The sequence below is a fragment of the Erythrolamprus reginae genome, chromosome 1 (genome assembly GCF_031021105.1).
Source record: "Erythrolamprus reginae isolate rEryReg1 chromosome 1, rEryReg1.hap1, whole genome shotgun sequence".
Taxonomy (NCBI): Eukaryota; Metazoa; Chordata; class Lepidosauria; order Squamata; family Dipsadidae; genus Erythrolamprus; species Erythrolamprus reginae.
In genome coordinates, this window is record NC_091950.1 from 177169081 (window position 1) to 177192776 (window position 23696).

At 40.4% G+C, this 23696-nt stretch overlaps 2 protein-coding genes across 2 annotated transcripts; one reads left to right on the plus strand and one right to left on the minus strand.

The window, feature by feature from the left end:
* Positions 1–945: 945 nt before the first annotated feature.
* NMI (N-myc and STAT interactor) lies at positions 946–21814 on the minus strand. Its single transcript, XM_070731513.1, has 9 exons — positions 21641–21814; positions 18755–18829; positions 17178–17336; positions 13609–13725; positions 12283–12445; positions 10669–10775; positions 8458–8641; positions 6027–6133; positions 946–4166 (listed from the first exon to the last, which is right to left on the minus strand). The coding sequence occupies exons 1-9, from the start codon at positions 21671–21673 to the stop codon at positions 3966–3968; spliced, it is 1146 nt and encodes a 381-aa protein (XP_070587614.1). The 5' UTR covers positions 21674–21814; the 3' UTR covers positions 946–3965.
* On the plus strand, positions 952–2512 carry LOC139156218 (RAD52 motif-containing protein 1-like). The gene has a single exon (XM_070731514.1). It carries the CDS (start codon positions 1615–1617, stop codon positions 2416–2418), a length of 804 nt encoding a protein of 267 aa, XP_070587615.1. The 5' UTR covers positions 952–1614; the 3' UTR covers positions 2419–2512.
* Positions 21815–23696: the final 1882 nt, after the last annotated feature.

A 23696-nucleotide genomic window follows, 5' to 3' on the forward strand; every position in this document is an offset into this window, starting at 1 on the left:
CCCAATGCCGACCCAGCACTGGGAAGTATAAAGACGGGGTGGGGGGGGAGAAAGCCACTGGGGAGCAAGTAGAGGACAGATTGTGTATTCACACCGAGACCTTCTACGTTCCTTCCAAAGCCCTGGTGAAACTGAAGAGGCTGCAGAAGTGGAACGCGAGTTGAGGGCTCAGCATAGTTAGATTAGATTAGATTAGATTAGATTAATTGGATTTATATGCTGCCCCTCTCCGCACTCGAGGCAGCTCACAACAATGGTGAAGAACATAGTAACAAATCTAATATTTAAAAATCTAGGTTACAGTTTTAAATTAAATAGTTGATTCTTGAGCATCTTTCTCAGCAAGAACGGACCTCTCAAGGCGCAGCCAGGGGGCTGAGCTCTCCCAGAGCAGCTGTGGGAATCATACCCGGGCGCAGGATTAGCCTTGACCCACAAGTGGAGGCAGCCAAAACTTATGCCATTCGGATGCTCTGAAGGTGAGGGATTCCAGCCACTGTCATGCAGCCAATTGCTGATGGAACTCCCCGACCAGTTCAGATGACTAAGCGTAAGTTGGACCAACCCCCGTTCGGGACCCAAGGCCACGAGATGGAACTTGGCCCAGCCAATGTTCTTCTTCCCAAGGAGGGACCCCCTGGCCCAACTGAGCGGACACTCGGCCTCGTTCCACACGGTGATGAGCGAGACCCCTGTGAGTCTCTCCATTGGGGCAAAGCCTACACAGTGCTTTGTAAAAACAGACTCAATAATCTCACTTGAGACTTTGGGGCATCTGTAGGGATAGAATAGAGGTTGCAAACTCACATTGTCATGGCGCTGTCACATATTGGGACCCTTCCCTAAACTGGGCATGTGTGTGTCCAGCACTTGACGCATCTGGCCCATAGGCTGGAAGTTTTACAGTCCTGGGCTAGAACATAAATGATTCCACATAGAGCCTCATTTATCTATTTATTTATTTTATTAATTGGATTTGTATGTTGCCCATCTCCGAGGACTCAGGGCAGTTCACAACATGTCGAAAAACAATATACAGTATACATAACTAAAACATCCAATTAATATAACTAAAACTTTAAAAAAAACACTAGTAGAGTTAAAATCATCCATTACCATTCACACATCGAAACATACTACATTTGTCAGCTAGGGAGCTAGGGTTTAATGGCCTCAAGCCTGGCGGCATAAATAGGTCTTTAAATTTTTGTAGGTGAGGTGAGTGGGGACAGTTCAAATCTCTGGAGGGAGCTGATTCCAGAGGCCCAGGGCCCCTACACAGAAGGCTCTTTCCCTAGGTCCCGCCAAACGATATTGTCTAGTTGACGGGACCTGGAGAAGGCTGACTCTGTGGGACCTAACCGGTCGCTGGGACTCATATGTTTTTAATAATGAAAAAGATATGGGCTACATCTGTAACTTGTTCAGCATAAAATCACCTTTATTCCTAGGGTACAGAAATTGCCACCATACAATTGTGCCAAATGTAGTTGGTATTAACTATTTGCGCTATAAACAGTGATGTGAGTTGCAATTAGATCACAAATTCGCCTCCTTTAGGCGGGAAGGGTGGGGGGTGTTGTATGTCTTCCCCGCTCTGAATTTACCCTCAGCATGGCTGAGATTCTGGAGTTCCGCGTCCCCCCGGGGAATGGCCAGGCTCTTCTAGTCTTGGGGCTGGAGTCGGATGCTTCGGAGCATGCTCTCCATCTTACATTCTCTGCCTTTGGACTGCTTTATTCTGTAAGTCTCCACAGAAATGCTTCAGTAGCTGGGCCTGGCTATCATGCCTTTGTTAAGTTCTACTCTGCCCGAGATGCTAGCAAGGCACAACAAGCTTGCAACGGGAAGTCACTGTTTCAGAAAACTGCTCTGAAGATTTGCATTTGTACCAGACAGAGGGACCTTGCAAAGCAAACATTAAACAGCTACAAAAGCCAAGAATTAGCCAATTACTACCTTGGTTTCAATGGTTGGTCCAGTCGCATCATCACTCTGCAGAAAGTACCTGGCTTTGAAGATGATGAGAAAGAAGAAGGAACTTTGTCCAGGCACCATCATTCAAAGTATCTTTGTGTGCAAGAATTAAGAATCCCAGGTTATGACATTTATACCAGAGGGATTGGTGTGGCTGAACTTCATGTGAATCCCAGTCAAGAGTTTCTCACAGCCTCCCGCAATACTCAGAAGATTGCAGTGCAGCAGGCACTTTCCGATGCATTTCGGAAAATTTTCTTCATAATCTTAAAAAATGGGAAGTTGGCAGTGGAGTACAGCTGTCCTGAGAATGACCCCATTGATTGTTTATCAGAAGAGGAACTCAGGGGTCATATTCAAGTTACTGAATTGTCACTTTCACAGGTAGACTCTCAAGAAGAGGAAGAGATCCTGTGCAATTTTAACATGGATGGAGAATAGCAGATTATTGACACATATTCTGTTTTCTTCTTGCTGATCTGGAAGGGTTTCCTGTTCTTTACTAAGCACATTATCCTTCATCCTGGAACTGGATCTCCTTGTTTTTAGAGTGTTTGGGTGTTGAAGCTACTAAATACAATCTATCAATCAGAAGATACCCTGTTTCCCCGATAGTAAGACACCCCCAATTGTAAGACGTATCGGGGGCTTCAGGGGGGTCGGCTAATATAAGCCGTACCCCGAAAGTAAGACATATGTCTTACTTTCGGGGAAACACGGGGTATTGCCGCCTCCTGCCCACTTCCGCACCGCCCCCCCCTCCATACGTCACCGCCGCCTCCGTCTGATCCAAATGTTGCTGTTCCTGCTGCTCCCGCTGCTCCCGCCGTCATCTCAAGCGGATGCCGTGTTGCCCGTCCCGGCTTAGCCGGCCGGACGTTGTCCGTCGTCGGGGAACAAGCAGCAAAGCAGCCCGGTGAAGGCTTCTCCTGCCGAAAGGCGCCTGCCAGAGACCGGTAAGCTTCGGAGACGCCGGGTGGGCGGACACGTGTCAAGGCCGACGTGTGCACCAGACGCGGCTGCCACGTCATGGCGGGGCCCGGACGGGGCGGGCAGGCGGGGATGCGGATGTGTCTCCGTGTGTTTGTGTGGGGGGGGAGGGTGCTTCGGGCTCTTTGTCCCCCCCGGTGGGTAAAAATGAAGACCCAGATTTTTCAAGAAGATTTTTTAAAATACTACTTTTTACCGGACACGGGTGTTGCGGGTTCGGGTAGGTGGGTTGGCCGGGTGGGTCTTATTTTTTCCAATATAAGACATACCCCAAAAGTAAGACATAGTGGGGCTTTTGGGGATAAAAAGAAAGTAAGACACTGTCTTACTTTCGGGGAAACACGGTAGTGCTCTTCCAAGGAAAGACTAATTGCCTATGTATAATTAATGATGATTGGAAAGGCAGTAGGATTTTTCCAGTTTTTATATTTTTCTAGTAAATGGCTTACTGGTAGAAAAGATCATTTGACTATATCCTTTTTTTTAATAGGCAGCAAAAAATGGATACTAGCTTTCTATCAAAAATGTCCAATAGGGAGATTGTTCTCCCCCACCCTCAAATCACTGTGAACTGAAAGAACAGGCCAATAAAAATAGAGGAAACTATTAAAAAGAAAGGAAGAAGCAAGAGACATCTTTTCTCCATTTACATTTACACTTTTTACTCTCATTTTAGCTCCCATTCAATCTCATGCCATCCCAGAAATAAAATGTATGGGGGAAGCTATAGTCAGTTTGTGAGCCACCCCGAGTCTGCAGAGAGGGGCGGCATACAAATCTAAATAAACATAAACAAACATAAACATAAATTAAATCTCATGATTTCAAGATTAAAAACAACAACTGAAATAAGGGGACTTTTAATTCAACATAACTTTAAATGGGTCTTCAAAGGTGTTCAAAGCTTCTGTGACAAGCAGCTTCACACCTAAGCAACTGCAGGTTTAGTAAACTCTTGGTGTAGTTGGAAGCTGAACCAGTCTATATCTTCAAGACCTTCATATTAAATCCGCTTTATCTATCTCAAAATAGGCAGTTTTCGTTCCTTTGGAAATATAAGTCACTCGATCCACTTCACCCCCTCCATTGCTGGGTTTCTGGAAATGAATTTCAATCATGTCTTCCACATTCTCCTCATCTTTCTGTTCTGCATTGATTCCTGCTATTAGTACAGCTTTCCTGGAAGTCCCTGAAAACATCTGGCACAAAAAAGAAGCATATGTTACTTCCATAGTCTTCCATATAGAAAGCAAATATCACTAAGAGATAATCATACCCTTTCATTTATCTACTGATTACAAAATAGAAATACACACTGTTCAAGAACCAACAAAATGTGAGACTTGGGTGTGGGACCTGCACCTCACATGCCCTTTCTAAAATACCAATGTATTTCAGGATCACAGCAGGGGAAGGCTGGGAAATGAAACGTTTGCTTCCCTGCTGTGATCCTAATGAAACAAAATTGGCATGGAATCTCCATCCAGGTCATAGCACATTTTCCCCTTTGAGTCTAATGTGATCATCGGCATATTTCTTCCCATTACAGAACTTTATTCTGACCCAGATAAAGCAGCTGCAAACACTAAAGCTATGTTTGCAAATAAACAATGCTTTTCCTGTTTAGTCACTAAGTTGCATCCAACTGTTTTGAGATCCCGGGAACCATGACATGCCAGTCTGGTTAAAGAAGACTGGTCAAAGTCATTCATGTTCATTGCACCAATGGTCCTATTCCATTTTATTCTCTACTGCCCCTTTCTCCTTTTACCTTCAACTTTTCCCAACATCAGGACCTTTTCCAAGGAGAAGTCCTCTCTTCTCATTTGAGCTTTAGCTTCATATCCGTTGTTCCAAAGAACAGTCAGAGTTGACTTCCTTTAGGATTGGCTGACTTTGATCTCCTTGCAGTCTAAAAGACTCTCAAGCGTCTTCTCCAACATCACCATTCAAAAGCAATAAACAAAACTACAAAGTCTAATTCTTACTTCCTGTTGTGTAGATACCACTGGCCAATTTAACAGTTTAAGATACTGTCTGAATCTCACATGATCACATTGCTCATGTCTGAAAGCCTGATCTCGTAATTTATGGCAAACCCTGGGTACAACTCCCATTTCTAGAATCCTAAAATGATGGTCTTTTTTTGTTTGTTTGGGAAGTAGTAACTTACAATGCCTGATTAAAGAACAGTGTGTGGTATAATCAGATATTAATATTTATTTCAATTCAAAGCGCAAGCATACTAACTTTCACTAAATGGCGGAAAACCAAGACCTAACCACTATCAAACCACAATAAGTGTTTGATAGTATTGGGCCAACCATATCTGTAAAATGTGAGGTGATCAGTAAGTGGCAGTAAAGAGGTTTTACGTTATTTAAAAGAGGTTTACATTATTTAAAGCCCTTCTAGCGATTTACCAGATTTTTGCTGCCCATATCCAGTATATGGTTGATATTATGGTGTAAGCATATTTAGCTTCATCCTACATACATTTAATATGGAGAACCCATATTAGAACACATTTTCTAACAGCTGGAAATACAATGGATAAGTTATTTGGGAATTTGATTTGGGAAACGTGTGCATCAGCCTGTCTTCAATCAACCCAGTGGTGGGTTCTTGCTTACTTTGCTGCCAGTTAGCTTCCTGATGCATGTTTTGTGCATGCATGTACATTGCTAAAAACCCATCTTCTGCGCATGTACAGAAGTAAAAAATAAGATGGTGACGCCTATGGCACCAAGAGAGCCAGTTCCTGGGTGTGGCAGGCCTGGGTCGTTGGCGGTTCGGTGAGTTTGGGGAAATTCCTGCTACCGGTTCTATAGAACTTGTTCAAACCAGCAGGAAACAACCACTGCATCAACCCCTTTACAGTGTAGTTATGTGGCAACACATACATGCAGTTGTGGGCAACTCTAAATCAAGCTTAAAATCAATAATACAATGTGATATATGTCTGCTTTATTGTGGTTATTCACTAACCCAACATAGGACAACAGGTTCATTCAGCTGCTGAATTACTTGCCATGCTTGATGATTCCCCTGTTACTTACCTGAATTTTTTCCACGTTGCTTTTTTTGCGAGGTGAAACAGTGAGAAGATGAGTCTTTCCAAACACATTGATACTGTATTTTTCATGCCTTATTATTTTATTAAGAGCTAGAATTAAAAAAAATTAAATGAGTTATACAAAGAGGTTCACATATGAAAAGGTCTGGTTAAAATTTAAATAAATCAAAACCTAAGCATTAGAGTTCCACATATACTTTAAACATGTAGATACTTATTTAAGAACTAGTTTTATAAATATTTTATTATTGTCATTGTATATTTGTACACAATATACCTGTAAAACAAACATAAACACACATAAACGATTCCAAAAATACACTCCACCCTGAACCACCCAAACATCCACACAACAGACCAAGTAATACTGTCCAACAGCTCACTAATGGTGACCCTTTAGTTCTTTAAGTGCAATTATAGCTCTGGGATAAAAACTATTGAGAAAAATGTGTGGTCCGAGTTTTAATTGTTCTGTATCTTCTGCCAGAAGGCAACAGTCCAAATTATGGGACATAAATGTGTTTATTTCAATATAAATACCAGTGGACCAGACTGTAAGGCAAATCTAGTAAAATATTAATTACAAGCCTTTGTTTCCAGCTTAATAATATTGTAGTGCAATTCTAGATAGGTTTAGCTGTAAGTAATTTACAAAAGCCCAGTGGAATTTAATCCAAAGTAAACAAGTTGAAATGTAACATTAAGAGAAAAACCTTCTGTAGCACTTGTTTTCAAGAGTTACACTTTCTCCAACCGGGTACTTCCAGATAAAACATATTATAATTGTCTATGTTAATTAGCCAGATGGCAGCATCTGTTGTGGTGTGTTTTCTAAAACATCTCGGGGAAAATCTATTCATTTTAGTGAAATCCATTCATTCTAATGAAGAAAATGACATAGTGTAGATATTGAAAAGTACCAATAGAAAAGAATGTATATGGCTCAGGGATGAACACTCAAATGTAGAGAGTAAAATATTTTTGCATCCATAACCTCCTTACAGAATGAGCGATACTTATTAATGACAACTAATAAGAAGACTGAAAATGCCATAATAATGGACTGGCTAGGTGCAAGTGAAATATTTGAGATTGAATGATGGAGGATAGTATATATAGTTTAAAAATAGGGTGATCCTCAGGGAATCCATTCTTCCTAAGTCAGCTTTAAGAGTCAACCTACATAAGTGATCCATGTGCTTTCTAGTCCAAAAACGTGTTTCATTTGGGAAAAGGTTTAAGTAACTAGTTCCTTTTAAGACAGGACTTGGGTAATTAATTTTCCCAAGTGGCCACATGGGAAACTGACACTGTTATGGAGGGCCAAACCAATAGGGCTCTGAAGGTCCATTGGCATATGCACATACATATATTGAAAAAAAATTGCAGTCATCTTCAAAATGAAAGCAACAGTTAGTTATATTGCACAACATCACAATCATTTTACAACATCACAATCATTTTAGCCATTGTCTATCTACTGCAGGATGAAGACCTCTTCCACATGTTTCTAACCAATATGGGTCCAGAGCTTTCTTTTGCCAATTGAGCCTGTAACAGTTGTTGGTGTCGTTGATCAATCTTATTTTAGGTCTCTTTCTTGTATGCTATCAAGTGGGAACCATTCTATGATTGCCTTGCTACAACTGCCATCAATTCTTCTTGCTCATTTGACCAACTCATTTCCATTCTTTTACTCTCTTGATGATATTGTATACATTCATTTGTTCTCTAATCTATGTGCAGGTCTCTCTATCTTGTCTTGTAATGCCAAGCATACCTTTCCATGGCTCATTGTGCCACTCGTAGCTTTTGTGTCAATTGTGAGGTTAGTTTACATGTTTCACCGGCATATGTTAAAAAAGATCGAACACTTTTCTCTTCAGGTATTTTGGGAGGTTGATCTTGAAAATTATTCTTAGTTTGCCAAATGCCTGCCAACCACATTTAACAAGCCGTTCAATTTCCTTTATTGTATCACCATCCATTGAGATCCACTGGCCAAGGTCTATGCAGAGGTCTATTACATCTAGTTCTTCTCCAGATATATTTTTTAACATTTCTTTAATGAATTTATTAAACATAACCTGGCTTTTTTCCAGTTTATTTTTAAGCCAAATGGTTCTCCTGCATTGTGCAACTCTTGTATGTGTCTTTGTAGCTTTTATGGGTCTTGTGAGAAGAGAACAATATCATCTGAAAATCTTAAGTGATTTAAATTGCATACTTATTTATATTTGATTTTAAATATCCAATTGACCTCACATGGGCCAGACAGGGATGGCCTCAGGGATGGATGAGGCCTCCATTCGAAGAATATGTGCTTGAAGTCAAGCGAGCAATGATAATCTACAAACAAAGCTGACTACAGACCACATCCTAAAAATAAATTGGCAGAATAATTCAAAAATTACCTATAGGATGACAAAAGGTAACAATGGCCTCTTGTAAGAATGGGTCAAATATTATCCTCTGAATTTCACCCAGGTTTGCTTTGTAGAAAAGGAGCTCCAATTTCTCTCTCATCCATTCCTCAGCAATGTTTACGTTTGGGATGTTAGAAACAGAAATCTCCCTTTGAGAGAGCTTAACAAGGATCTGGAAAAAATAATAAAAGCCAGTGTCAAAATTGCGCACATCAAAAAAATTCATAACTACAACTATTCAAAACATGTTATGATCAGAGCACAATGGGGAAGAACATTTTCATGTTATATCTACTGACTTTCCTTCCAAGGTTTTCTCTCTCCCAGAGTTCTCTGTTCATATTGACATGAAATTTGGGAGTTATGGACAAGAGAACTAGGAAAAGCTGAACTATACAAAATATACAGTTAGTATTAAAATCAGTATAATAATCAAGAGTTGAATTATTCCTCAAGATTTTAAGATAGAAATGTAACAGTTGAATTGAGACATTGTGATGACTTGTACAACATACTAAGCTAAAATTGTAATTATTCAACAAAGCATAATGCAACTATAATTCAATGTGGTTTGTATGCCCAGTCAATAGTTAGGGAAATTAGCATGATTGTCTCCTTCCAAATTCTGTAAAACATTAGCATTAAATTCCTAATATGATTTGACTGCTTATTTGTATCCAGACTATCATTAAGTGTTGTACCTTATGATTTTTGACAAATGTATCTTTTTTAAAGTATACTGAGAGCATATGCACCAAGACAAATTCCTCGTGTGTCCAATCACACTTGGCCCATAAAGAATTCTATTCTATTCTATTTATAGTGATTTATTTAAAAAAACATAATTAAACCATACATTAGTATAATGTATGTTGTGGTTAGCTCCGGCCCAACTCCTGCCCCAAGGATTGTGGATGTGGGGGAGACATCCACATGCTGCAGGCCTGTTTTGCCCCCGGTGGAATCTGATGATGAAGGCTCCTCTGACCAAGAAGACATGAGTGACAGGGAGGAGGAGAGTGTGGCAGACAGCTCAGAAGGAGATCAATTATCTAGCTCCTCCTTGGATTCAGAACAAGAGTTAATGATACAGCCACGCATGCGGAGAGCGATGCATAGGCAACAACAACTGAGAGATTATTATCAAAGAAAATGAGGCCACCTGTGGTTGGGTGGGGCTGTGGTAATTAGTGAGGCTGCTATAAATAGCAGCCTGTGGGTTTGGCCATTGTGGAGGATTATCTGATTGTTGTGTTTCGTGACTGCTTTGCTGACTTTGATCTTTGTGTGCTGATTTTCCCCCGCTTTGAAACTAACCCAGAGCAAAGTGTGTTTCACTTTGTGAAAGAAGGACTGTGAATTGCCTCACAGCTGCAAGCTAAGTATCACAGAACTGATAAGGGACTTGTACAAATTACCCATTTGTCTGGAGACAAGTGCTCTTCGCTATACATAAAGAGTGCTCTGTTTATTTGCATTTTTGGTATAAAGAACATTGTTTTGAATTTTCAAATGTGTGTGTGTCTGAAATTGTATCTGTGCATTTTTGGGAGGATTCTACCAGAGAGCTCGACAGAACAATGTAGTAATAGCCATCTACAATATGTGTTAAAATCAAAGTTCGCCATAACAGCTGACTTTGAAAATACTAGCAGAGCCAGACATGTATTTTAGAATGAGAAGTCAAAACACGTGCTGAAAGGCGGCAGTGGGAATCCATTTCTATATTGTTGCCAAGAAGATAAGTCATTGATAAGCCCAATAAAATTTATTCAATAAGCAAGTATACTGCCTCTTTATAATAAAGATCAGAGGGTGTTTATAAAATAGTCTTTAAATTAGACCTACAGACAATGTTTGCCAATAAATTCTCAATCCAGTGTTTGGCCAACAGAACATAACAAGATATGCTCGTGAAAAAAGGATGCAGTTATGTCTGTATGTATTTTGGGTTGAATTAGATGTAAACCTCTGAAAAGGTACATATCTGGGGCGAAATGAAAATTATAAGAAAAGGCTTGCCTTCTTTCTACCGGTATTTGTTTAGGAAAAAGATAAAAGGGGAAAACTCTTCAGCCTAAAGTCTTTGTAGGGTTAAGCCAATTGAATTTAAGGTGTCTATACATAGAGGCCCAGTTACCAGTACAGAATAGTTTACATTAGTTGGATATATTTTAACATCTTTCATGATGCCATTACCTTAAATGTTGTTCCCATCGTCAAAGCAACAGGGAAGGCTTTCAAAGCAATCTCCTCATTTTCCAAGTTGATGATATGGTTATGTTTTCTAATAAGCTGCTGAGCAACTGAAAAACAACAGATTAACAGGTTTCCATAGGGAACATTGATTCAATAGTTCAATTTCACATGAGAAAAGTAGTCATATTAACCAATTGTCGGGAAAACCAAGATTTTAACAATGACTTTTTTTGACATGGGATTTCGTTGACACTTATTGCTGCTAGTTTTGCACGATTTCCCAACTCAAACATAATATCACCCCTACAATTAGGACACTGTAATGGTCAAAGTTTCTTGCCAAGGAAAATGGGGTAACAGATCCCTGAAGGCAGTGTTCCCGAAAAAGTTGTGTTTTTCCATTTTTGCATTGTATACTGATAGATCCAGTAACAACTCAGAATATTCATAATTCAGCAATTGGCGCAAGGTTATTTCTATTGGCACAGACTTTTCTCACCACAGCACTGGCTAGATTCACACATTGTGCTATGCAATAATGGGATCTAATTTGGTTTAGTGTAATGAATCCAACCCAACATATAAGTTATGGTGTGGTGGTCAACAACACTTTTAAATTCCCTTTCAAATGACCCTCTAATTGGATCATTATCTGGTTTTGGCAAAGGTGGTAAGCGTTGACTATACTTAAGATAATGTTAAAAACAAAAAATTATTCCCACCCTCCCCAAATTAGGATCTTGTCATAGGAGTATATATTTTGCGATCTTTCCCCAAATATTAAATGTATTATATTTGTTGCTTAGTTTCCTCTTTTAATGTTTATATGGTACTCCTATCCAACTGTGAGGCACCCAGTCATGTGCCAGTGAGAAGGGTGGCAAATAAATTTGAATTAATTAATTTTAAAAACGGAAGGGCTCCTTGGCAGGGAAAAAATGTTTTCCTCTGGTTCAAAGCTTGGTATGCTGTGTGAGTACAATCATTTATAGACAATTCACTTATGGCAAGCCCTACCTCATGCATCAACTCAATCAATTAATATCATAGTTAGCCCATCTACAGGAAGGCTGATAAGAGATTGGGTCCCTTAAAGAGCATTGGATTATAAATTATTTCCAGAATAGAATAGAATAAAATTCTTTATTGGCCAAGTATGATTAGACACACAAGGAATTTGTCATTGTTGCATATGCTCTCAGTGTACATAAAAGAAAAGAAATCTTTGTCAAGAATCATGAGGCACAACACTTAACGATTGTCATAGGGTTCAAATAAGAAATCAGGAAACAATCAATATTAATATAAATCTTAAGGATACAAGCAACAAGTTACAGTCATACAATCATACTAATAGTAATAGTGTTAGTGAATAGTGAGGGATTCCATAGTGAGGGAATTATTCGTTTAGCAGAGTGATGGTATTCGTTTAGCAGAGTGATTATCCTTTTTACAGTGGGAGTGATAAAGGTTAGAATATCAAACATCAAAACCTTTTAAGACAAATTAATAAATGAACTAATCCTAAAATTTTCTTGTCAAAAAATGAAGAACTCACTTAACCCAACCTTTCTTATTTTAAAAAAATGTCATTGGAATATACACTCCATATACCAGATTCTTCTTCAAACTGAATGAGAGCTTCTCCTTTGTTCACCGCGAGTGGGATTTTTGTAGCGAGGTGAAAACGGCAGGACATGTTTGTGCAGTCATCTTCATCTTTGGCATCCTCCAGGTACACAAACTTCATTTTTTGTTTAAGGAGGCACTGCTGAAGCTGAAATTTTAGTAATAATAAAGGAGAGGACAGCTTTTAAGACAAAATAATATTAAGTAAATATATTATTTATCTACTGGTTTCAGTGACATGTAAGGCCATTAAGAAGCTTTCATCAGATCCTTTCCCCACCATCTTGTATTTGTTCGAAGGTATAACAGACAGAATTTTTAATGCATTATCCACTCTTTTGAGGGATTTGGGGAAAATTAACACAACAATCTTCTACCGAAAATCACCAGGGAATCAGATAGTTACTTGCCAATTTGCTGAATAATTTCAAAACAGGAAGTAGGACCTACATGTTGTCTCTTAAAGTATCCAAACATTTAAAAAATTTAAATCTGGGATTCATCTGAGGCAGAATAGTTGCATTAGTACAATATATTAGTAAGAAAGTGAAAGCAGTTACTGTAATGAACTAGCAAGTCTATATCTATTTACTTGGGGAAAAGAGCTCTACAATTCAATGAGTTTTCTAGAGAGTTTATTAGGTCATGGGCTTATGGCACAAAAATTGTCTAATGCAGGGGTGTCAAACTCAATTTCATTGAGGGCCGCATCAGAGCTGTATTTGATCTTGGGGGGGCATGGCCAACATGAAATCACTCATATTGGGGGGGCGCCTGTGGTGGCCCCATGCTCTGCCAGCAAAAAAAAGGGTTCCCAAGCTCTGTTTTCAAGTAGGATGGCCTCCTGCAACCCTCTGCCAGTGAAAACAGAGCTTGGGGGGGGCTCATACGGTCCTTGCGAGGTCGATTTTCAGCTGGGATGGTTTCCTGCAGTTCTCTGCCAGCAAAAATGGAGCTCAGGAGGGCCGCATGCATCCCTCGCAAGCTCCATTTTTGCTGGCAGAGGCACAGTGGGCCAGTCCTTTGTTGTTTCCAGGTCAGGCCCGTGGACCAGATCTAAGCCCCCTGCAGGCAGGATCTTGAGTTTGACACCCCTGGTCTAATGGAATAAAATTGACAAAGATTCTAACTCTTAATAAACAACAAATTCTCTAAAAGGGAGGGCAAAGGCATTTTTAATTAAATAAAAGATGGAGAATCCTTTTCCGAAGGATGAAGTTAGTTTATAAAGTAAGGACAGTATGTTAGAACACCATTTCAACCCTGTTACATCCCCCACATGCACCCCAACTCATTAATGCAAACGTTTACCGAAAAACTCCTTGTAAGTTCTCTACGTTTCACTTTCTTTGTTGCCAGATTCATCTTAAGGACTTCAATTTCCTTTCTCAGCTTATTATTTTGCTCATATATTAAGAAAAGCTGCTCCTGTAGAGTAGAGGGAAAAAAGACTTGAATGCCTAAGAATCAATTTATAGACGTTTGGGGGGGGGAGAATGTATTTTTTTAAATTTTGCTAAAAAACACACAATTACTAGAGAGAAGTTCTTTGAAAATGGGACTCCAGCATGAGTCCAAAAGCTCAGAATACAAAACTTTGTTCCCAGGGACTGATCCACATCGGATCCTGCAACATCATCCTGGGACATGTATATACAGTAGAACCCCGACTTACGAGACTAATTGGTTCCGGAAGGAGGCTCGTAAGTCGGAACGCTCGTATGAGGAAACATTGTTTCCCATAGGAAACAATGTAAAGTCAATTAATCCGTGCAACAAAAAAAAACCCCGCTGCCGCCGAACGCGGAAGTTAGCGTTCAGAGACAGCTGCGAAGCGGCGTGCGTGTTTTAAAACGTGGCAGCCAGCCTGGGGGGCTCGGGGGGAAGCCCACGAGCCCCCCAGGCCGGCTGCCACGTTTTAAAACACCCGCGCCGCTTCGCAGCTCTCTGCTGAATCCGGAACGCTAACTTCCGCGTTCGGATTTAGCAGAGAGCTGCGAAGCAGCGCGCATGTTTTAAAACGTCACAGCCAGCCTGGGGGGCTCGGGGGGAAGCCCCCGAGCCCCCCAGGCCGGCTGCCACGTTTTAAAACACCCGCGCCGCTTCGCAGCTCTCTGCTGAATCCGAACGCGGAAGTTAGCAGAGAGCTTCGCAGCTCTCTGCTGAATCCGAACGCGGAAGTTAGCGTTCCGGCTTCAGGAGACAGCGAAGCGGCGCGCGTGTTTTAAAAGGTTGCAGCCGGCCTGGGGGGCTTGCCAGCACCCCCCCCCGAGCCCCCCAGGCCAGCTGCAACCTTTTAAAACACGCGGGATACGAGCGCCAAGGAGCTGTCTCCTGAAGCCGAAAGCGGAAGTTAGTGTTCGGCTTCAGGAGACAGCTCCTTGGCGCTCGTATCCCGAATGTGAGCTCGGGAGGCGAACAAAAATGTCGCTCCCCTCCCAGCTCTTATCTTGAGTAGCTCGTAAGTAGAGCTGCTCGTATGTCGAGGTTCCACTGTATACATTTTCATTCATGACAAAATATCCTAGCCAGAAGTTTTAATAGGTAAACCTGTAACCACCTCCAGTATTTTACTGAATCTGAATTATCAATAAAATACTATGTGATTAAGCCATATCTGAACTCCAAGTGAAAGGAAGTGCTTTAAGCAGTCCTGTTACCTTGTTATTTTTGTACAGTGAAGAGAACCACCAGGGGTGGGCTACTGCCCGGACAGGGGGGGGAACGACACAGTGGGATAGTGAAAATGGAGCTCCACCCCAGAGCACCCAATTTGCATAGAAAGATGTTGAAAGAAAATGCAGGGCATCCTGCATAAGCCACGCCCACAGTGTGGTAGTAAACTTTTTGGTAGCCCTTCACTGAGTACCACCGAACACTCATGTGGATGTGCCAGTCAGCAGTGTTCCCTCTAATTTTTTTTGGGGGTGGGCGGAAAAGTATAGTGACTGGGCGGCACAGAAATAATAAATGAATGAATGAATGAATGAATGAATGAATGAACGAACGAGCAAACAAGCAAACAAGCAAATAAATAAAAAACCCACCCTGTTTTGCCTCAGAGAATTTCAAAATAAAATATTGTACTGTGTGTCTATAATAGTGAGCTCATAATAGGGCAACTCTATCAATATCAAAATGCCACTTAAATAGTTGAGCTAGTTTCAAACTAGATTTTGATTTTCTTTCTCTCTTCCTTACTCCCATTCTTTTTCTTTCTCTTTTCCTTCCTCTCTTTTTTCTATCTGTTTCTCTCTCTTCCTCTCTTCCTCTCTCTGTCCTTCCCTCTCACTCTTTCCCTCTCGGCTTCTGGGCAGGTTTGGAAAACTCTGAGTTGATGATGATTTTTAAGTGAGCGATTGCTCACTGCTCAGCTTGGAGGGAACTATGCCAGTCAGTTGAACGGTTGAATCCATAGAAACATGTATATTATGTCGATCTAACTGTTTTGGGCCAATTCAGCATATTGTCAGTTAATCAAGATTGTATATTACATTCTTAGCATATTTCTTAACATCCTTACATTAGATTGACAAATTGAAGGTCTGAACAAAAGCATTTGTATTTTGCTTATGAAACTCAAGTTTCGCACTGAAATTGAAATTTTCAATTTGCAACAGTTAAGTTTAGTGACCATTCAAAGTTACAACAGCACTACAAAAAGTGACTTATGTCCATTTTTCACACTTATGACCTTTGCGGCATCCCCATGGTCATGTGATTTACATTTGGATGCTTGACAAGTGGTTTAAACTTATGATGGTTGCAATGTCCCCGGTGTGTGTGTGTCATGTAATCATCTTTTGTCCCCTTCTAACAAGCAAAGTCAATGAGGGAGCCAGATTCACTTAATAACCATGTTACTAATTTAACAACTGCAGTGATTCATTTAACAAATGTGGCAAGAAAAGTCATAAAATGGGCCAAAACTCATTTAACAAATTCTTCACTTAGCAGCATAAATTCTGGCCTTAACTATGTTCGAAAATCAAAGACTACCTACTGTCTGTCTCAGAGTCTGAAGTTTCCAAACTGTTATCAATTAATATTCAGACTTGTTCTTTGCAAACTTGCAAAATATGAGCATGGTGTATAATATCTGAACTGATAGATTCTACTTTGTTACGAACTGCAAGACACAAATTTTCTATAAGAGCTAAAAAATATTAGTTTCCACAGTGAGATACAGTGACCAGACATAACATAGTTTGCAAGATGTTTTTTAAATGTATACACTACCCAACTCCCAGAGATTCTAAGCAATTCATAAAATTAAAAACAACAATACACAAATAAAGAACAATATTATAACAATAAAGACAAAGGAGCAAAAAGATGGCAGCAGTGAAAACATGTACATGCAGTCCTTGACTTACAATGGTTTGTAGTTACAATGGCACTGAAAAAAGGGACTTGTGACCATTTTCACACTTTCGACCATTGCAGCATCCTCATGGTCATATGGTCACATGATCAAAATGCAGGCATTTGGCAACTGACCCATATTTATGACGGTTGCAATGTCCCTGAGGAGATGGAATCACCTTTTGCTACCTTTTGACAAGCAAAGTCAATAGGGAAGCCAGATTCACTTAACCATTTTACTAATTTAACAACAACTGCAGAACCGTGTCAAGAAATGTCATAAAAGCGAGAAAAACTCACTTCACAACTGTCTTCCTTACCAATCTGAATTTTGGGCTCAGTTGTGGTTGGAAGCCAAGGACTTCCTGTACAAGCTACCAATTAGGGGCCTCACACATTCCAGCCAAATCTTGGCAAGTTTGACTCAATATCACTCTGTAAACATTCACACTTGCCAGCATCGATGTTAAGTTCTATTCTTAAAATGATGGAACATGGCTATAGCCATCCTTTACCTGCTGGATCTTCTCTATCGTTGCTCTTTCCATTGCTTTCTTATTACTCTGATCTCGTAGATCTGCCAGGGCTTTTTGCTTCTTTTTTCTTTTCTCATCAAGGTCAAGTTTTGACAGAAGGATTTCAGTCTTTTGCTTTTCAATTTTTTCAAGCTTTTCCTGGGCAAATTAAGAATCCATTAATGCAGTTTCAGAATTGCCAATCAAATAGGACTAGCAGGCTTTTGAACACAAACCAAAAAGCACAGCCTCTCTAGCTGGTATAGTACAATGATGGCTAACCTTTTTCTCGTCACGTGCCGAAAGCGTGCTCCCGCAGGACAGCGTGTGTGCATGCGTGCTGGCACCTATAATGCAGTACATGTGTGACAATCCCCCCCCCGTATGCCCTACTCCTTCATGCACTCCCACACATTGATTTGGGCCTAGCAGGCCTCCTTGCAGCCTCCTGGGACCAAAAACAGGTGGTGCAGAGGGGTGCCACATACTGCGCCCAATTTTGGGCCTAGCAGGCCTCCCTCCAGCCTCCTGACACCAAAAATGGACCATGGGGGGGCATCCTGCACTCCCCCTACACTCCCTGTATGATGTCCCCACTCTCCCCAGGCATGCCTGCTCATCGCTCCGAGTCTGCGGAGAGGGACGGCATACAAATCTAATAAATTATGATGATGATGATGTCATCAATACAACACAGCAAATGAGATCACTATGCTGGATTTCGTATTTCATCACCAGTTGCTTCCCAAGCACTTCCCAAGCACCTAAGACTAGCAGCGAATTATGTTTGCCGATCCCAGTAAAGCGGCCTTTTGCAATTGACAGATGGAGATTTTGTCCATTCCGATGGTTTTCAAATGTCCGCTGAGATCCTTTGGCACTGCGCCTAGCGTGCCAAGTACCACTGGGACCACTTTCACTGGCTTATGCCAGAGTCTTTGCAGCTCGATTTTTAGATCTTCATATTTCACTAATTTCTCTAGCTGCTTCTCCTCAATTCTGCTGTCCCCTGGGATTGCGATGTCGATGATCCATACTTTCTTTTTCTCCACAGTCAGGATGTCTGGTGTGTTATGCTTCAGAATTCAGCCAGTCGGAAGTCGGAAGTCCCACAGTAGTTTTGCTTGCTCATTTTTGACCACTTTTTCGGGCTTATGATCCCACCAGTTCTTTGCCACTGGGAAATGGTAGTTCCGGCACAAGTTCCAGTGGATCATCTGTGCCACAGCATCATGTCTATGCTTGTAGTCAGTCTGTGCGATCTTTTTGCAGCAGCTGAGTATGTGATTGATTGTTTCATTATTATTACTATTATTATTATTATCATTATTATTATTATTATTGTTATCTCTCATATGCCCCATGCCCTCCCCACATGTATGGCAGATAACCAAAAATCAGGTTAGGAGGTGGGAGATGCGTGGTGGAGCCCTGCTAGACAACAGCTTGTGTGCTCACAGAGACAGCTCTGCGTGCCACCTGTGGTACACGTGCCGTAGGTTCACCAACATGGGTATAGTATGAACAGATAGCTTAACTATCATTGGCAAAACTTCAAAAGAGTTTGTAAAAATTACCTTCCATTTTCCTAGTTCTTCTAGTAACTCAGTCTCACTTGTAAATCTTTTTGAAAGTTCATCTTCTGCCATAGGCTGCAAAACAAAAATGAAAGTTTCTTTCCATTTTGTACCAAAAGCTGTTTTTTACATTTCCAAGAGTTTTGTTTTTTCTCTCTCTCAGATATGACATCGAAATTAATTGTGAATTATTGGAATAATTTCAAAAATTTTAAACAGCCATTCAAAATAATTTCATTAACCAACATTTTATTGGAAAATTTCACCTAAGCAAATAAGTGTTTTCAAATAAATGTTCAGCATATGAGAACTAGAAAACAGGACTATTTCAGTAACAGGAATAATAGCTTTATCTATATAGATTCTTTATACCCATTCTTCTAAGAGCAAGATTATTTTAATAAATACATTGGAAGACAGCATTTTTTGAAAAGCAAGAAATGTCTAGCAAGAATACAGTCTGTTTGTAATCCCTTTTCCTGCACCTAACTACTACATTTATATTCCAGGCTTCCTGCATTAAATCTCCAAGAGATATAACAATACAGTACTGTACATCCAAATAACATTTCAAATTAAATGAAAGTAACCAAATTGAAAAGAAAAATATAAAAGTCCAGCCAATGTAAATCCAGCAGGAAACATGGTATCTCCACAATCTGAATATTCATATGTATGTATGTATGTATGTATTTATTTATTTATTTATTAAATTTGTATGCCGCCCCTCTTCGCAGACTCGGGACGGCTCACAACAGATATTGTACATCATTCTTCATTTATTCAACAAACTGTACTATCTATGGGACCGCCTCTTGCCACATACCTCCCAAAGACCAATAAGAACACACAGTTGGCCTCCTCCGGGTCCTGTCGACTAAGCAATGTAGGTTGGCAAGACTGCGGGGGAGAGCCTTCTCTGTGGCCGCCCCAACTCTATGGAACCAACTACCCCCCAATGTGTGTACTGCTCCCACCCTACTGGCCTTCGGTAAGGCCACAAAGACCTGGGTCTGCCGGCAGGCCTGGGGTCCATGAATTGTACATCTTTCATGGCCAAAATGTATGAATGGTGTGTATGCATGTGATTATGCCTCTTCTACAGGTATAATAAATAGGTTTTATTATGGGGTTCAGTTTTTAGATATTATATTCGACTTCTTTTATTGCTTTGTACCTTTTTATATTGTATTTTTGTTTTATAAGCCGCCCTGAGCCCTTCGGAATTGGGCAACACAGAAGTCGAATGAATGAATGAATGAAGCAATAAATGTAAAGTTCAGTTTTTTTAAGACCATAATTTTATTCACATCACACACACATATCCCATATGTAAAGCAACTGGTGGTCATCTGCTTTATTTATTTATTTTATCAAGCATATATAAGATTACAGAAAAAAATATGAACATGATTGTGAATATATAAAATGAATAAACATGGTTATAAATACATGAGGTGGTTACGAATATATGGGGACATTAGGTACGTTGGCGCACTTATGCATGCTCTAGGTCACATTTGGTAGGATCTGTGGGTAATTACTTGGGAAGGAAGGGGAAGAAGGATCAGAATAATTGACAGAATAAGGATTGACTCTGAGGGAGACAGAAACATTTGTGCTGGGTAGTTAAAGGTCCCCGCAGAGTTTAAATCAAGGGGTGTAGGTAGAGGCAGATGTAGGATCTCCTGCTTGGGCAGGGGTTAAATGACCTGCAAGGTCCCTTCCAACTCTCTTAATCTGAAATCTGATATCTCTGCTTGCCCAACTCCACATCATATAAAAGTTTCCTCGGGTGAAACTTGACTCCCAACTTTTGGCCCGGTATGGAAATCTCTGCCAAAACCCTCCTGGGCTTTTTTTTTATCGATTTTCAATCTCCAGTTAAATACATAATAATAATTTAAAAAATCAGAAATGTCAGATAAAGTTGTGGGTTGTACTGTGCTTAAAAAAAATCGGAAGGAGTGCTATTCTTTTTTTTCCTGTTACCCCCTTCTTACTTTTTTATCCTTCTCTTTTTCTTTCTTTTTATACTTTGATAAACTAATAAAAAAGTTTTTTTAAAAAAACAAAAAACCTCAGGTGAAGCCCTACAATAATACGCTTGTTTTGTTTTCTAAATCAGAGAAGTTGTATTGAATGTTGGGGCAAAGTTCCAACACCGGGGAGAAAAAGAGGGGGCGGGGAAAGAAGATAAGGTATAACAGGAGGAGAAAAAGCTTTGCTTTGCTGGCTGAGGAATTCTGGGAGTTGAAGTCCACAAGTCTTAAAATTGCCAAGGGTTGGAGAGCCCCCTGCTTTAGGCAGTTACACAAACACGAAGTGTGCCTTTATTCTTACGCCCCTTTTAGGTTGCGTTGTTTAATTAATTTAGGCATGACGAATTAAAGCGCCTCAGACTTCCAGTGTAAGCTTTTGACCGACTTTCTGAGGTACAGTATTGTATTTTTTAAAAAAATTGTTCACCGCTGTCCTCTGTGGAGAAACATTACTTTCGCTTTCAAACTGTCAGGAGATTCTATTTTCCCTGGAGAACCACAATATTATTATTTTATTCACACACACACAAAAAACAAACAGTAATGCACAGTAAACGAGATTTATCTGCTGGAACACTTCCGAAGCATTTGGGAAACACTGATTTAGACATCATCGACATCATCATCATCATTATATTTATTCATCAAATATGTACAAGATAGTAGGTATCGGTATAAACATAAGCATTAGCAAAGTAGGTACATATAAATTAGGCAAGAGGTCAGTAAGGGGCATGCATAAGTGCACCAGCGCGCTACCGTCCTTGTTCTAACGTTCCCTCTTATCGGTACCCATCTCGTGTATATCAACAACGTTATATCTATGTATATTATCAATACGTACTTGCGCTCGGCTGGCAGGGCTTTTTCCCTCCATTCCACTCCGCCCGCTTTCCAGCGAGATTGACTTACAAGACGGCGGGACAAGCTAAAGGGACTGCCAGATACCCGGAAAAGCTTCTCGCTAAAAGAAAACAAAACAAAAAGGCAGCTTTCCCAGCAACGAGAAACGAAAGTCGAAAGTTGACTGCGGATCACGTGGAAGGAAGGAAAGCGGGCGGAAAGACGAGGCTGTGGCTGGCAGCCTGGGAAGGCTTCTTCTCCCCTTGGTGCCAAAGAGGGAAGTCCGGCCGGCCGCCCTCTGACCGGGACAAAAGAGCATCTTGAGAGCCGTGAGGCTGCTCGCGTTTGCAAAAGGGCTGCCCCGTTAGCAAGACTGCGATCGCCTTTCGCGCCACCCGAAGCTGAAGTAGGATTAGTTAGCTCTGCATATAGTAGTCCGTGTAATCGATGAAGCTTCTTGGGTGAGGAGCGAAACGTTTTCTTTTTCCTCCTCAGTGGGGGGAAGAAACAGTCCAGTCTTTTGAAAGAAAAAGCACCTTTGAGACAACTATGGCTTGGGTGACTGAGAATGTCCACAGGCAATCAGTTGTGTGGCTTAGTGTGGTGTTGTGAATATGCTGACTGGAAACCGCTTAGTTTTTTAAAGCACTGTGAAGCAGCATATAAATCTTAAGCGCTATTGCTTTTGCTATTGTTAGGAACCCAACTGGTTTAGTCAAGTAAGGATTTTTTTCCTGTTGTACACCGCCCAGAGTCCTTTGGGAGTTGGGTGGCATATAAATCAAAGCAAATCAAGGATGAAGTAAAATGACCAGTGTAGTGAGAGAAAGAAATTCCGTTAGCATTATTAATAACACACTACCATTAGTTAGCAGAGAAAAGCCAAGAAAAGATCCCAGAGCTTTCTAATTGTGAGCCGCCCTGAGTCTTCGGAGAGGGGCGGCATACAAATCTAAGTAATAAATAAATAATAAATAAATAAATAATTCTAACCTTTTTTTCCCCTAGCAGACAGTACTGAATAAGTTTTCCCCATTTGATGGGAGCTGAGTGGGATGGAAATTGCCTTCCAAAATTGATGATGATAATAAATATAATAATAAATATAATTATTGTTGTTGTTGTTATTATTATTATTATTTATTAGTTTGTATGCCACCCCTCTCCGTAGACTCTGAGCGGCTCACAAATGATGCTGGGCAGAGTGATGCTAGGTAGAGTCCAGAAAACTATCTCAGAAATAGATTTGATTCCCAGGGACATATCAGAACTGGTTTGCCATGTCTTCTCTTTAAAAAAAAAAAAAAGTAAGACCGTAAAGTATGGTTAGCAAACTTTGCACTATCTCAGCCCTCTAAATCTCACATTTTTGTGTGTGAGAGAGACATCGTCCCCCATAAGAAGATTTCGTTGGTGTTAGAGTTTGGCAAGAAACACTTGTAACAATTAAATTTTAATCTGTATGTCACCAGGATTTAAACTTTGCTTATCTTGGAGAAAAACACCTAGGAGTTTGCTAAGAGTCATTGCTGACGTGATGGCACATCAAATCAAACTGCAAGAATGCAACTTGAGAGATTAAGGAGGAAAATAAACAGCAAAAAGTTTTGATTGCCCCTACTTTAGGCTGTATAAGCTTAACTAGGTTAACTGACCTCCAAATGAGTTGCATGTAATCTTCTTGTCCACTGTTTGAAAATCAGGGATGCAGTAACAGGGCCTAAGAGAATAATGAGCAGACAATACAGAGAACTGCCTTGCTGACTTCTTTAACAGTGATTTATTAAAAACCATTGCTGGACTCTTGGAACATGCAAAGATATAAGCTGTTGTTTGCAAATGCCACATTGATTGACTTTAGAGGATGTGCTAAATCATCCACTATACCAGTGTTTCCCAACCTTTTTTGAGCCGCGGCATATTATTCATATTTTCAAAATCCTGGGGAACACTGAAGGGGGGAGAGAGGGGCGGCTAAAGAAAAGTTTTGACAAAAAAAAAATCTTCCTCCATTTTGCTCTATTTCTCCCTCACTCTTTCTCTTCCTTCCCTTCTTT

What these genes read in the sequence shown, in the direction of transcription:
- LOC139156218 (XM_070731514.1), top strand. Translation starts at nt 1,615, where the DNA reads ATGGCTGAGATTCTGGAGTTCCGCGTCCCCCCGGGGAATGGCCAGGCT.
- NMI (XM_070731513.1), bottom strand. Translation starts at nt 21,673, where the DNA reads ATGGAGGGAAAAAGCCCTGCCAGCCGAGCGCAA. An exon ending in AAGAACTAGGAAAATGGAAG is followed by an intron (nt 17,337 to 18,754) that starts GTAATTTTTACA and finishes TAATTTGCCCAG; the next exon opens with GAAAAGCTTGAAAAAATTGA. An exon ending in GCAACGTGGAAAAAATTCAG is followed by an intron (nt 4,167 to 6,026) that starts GTAAGTAACAGG and finishes TTTTTGTGCCAG; the next exon opens with ATGTTTTCAGGGACTTCCAG.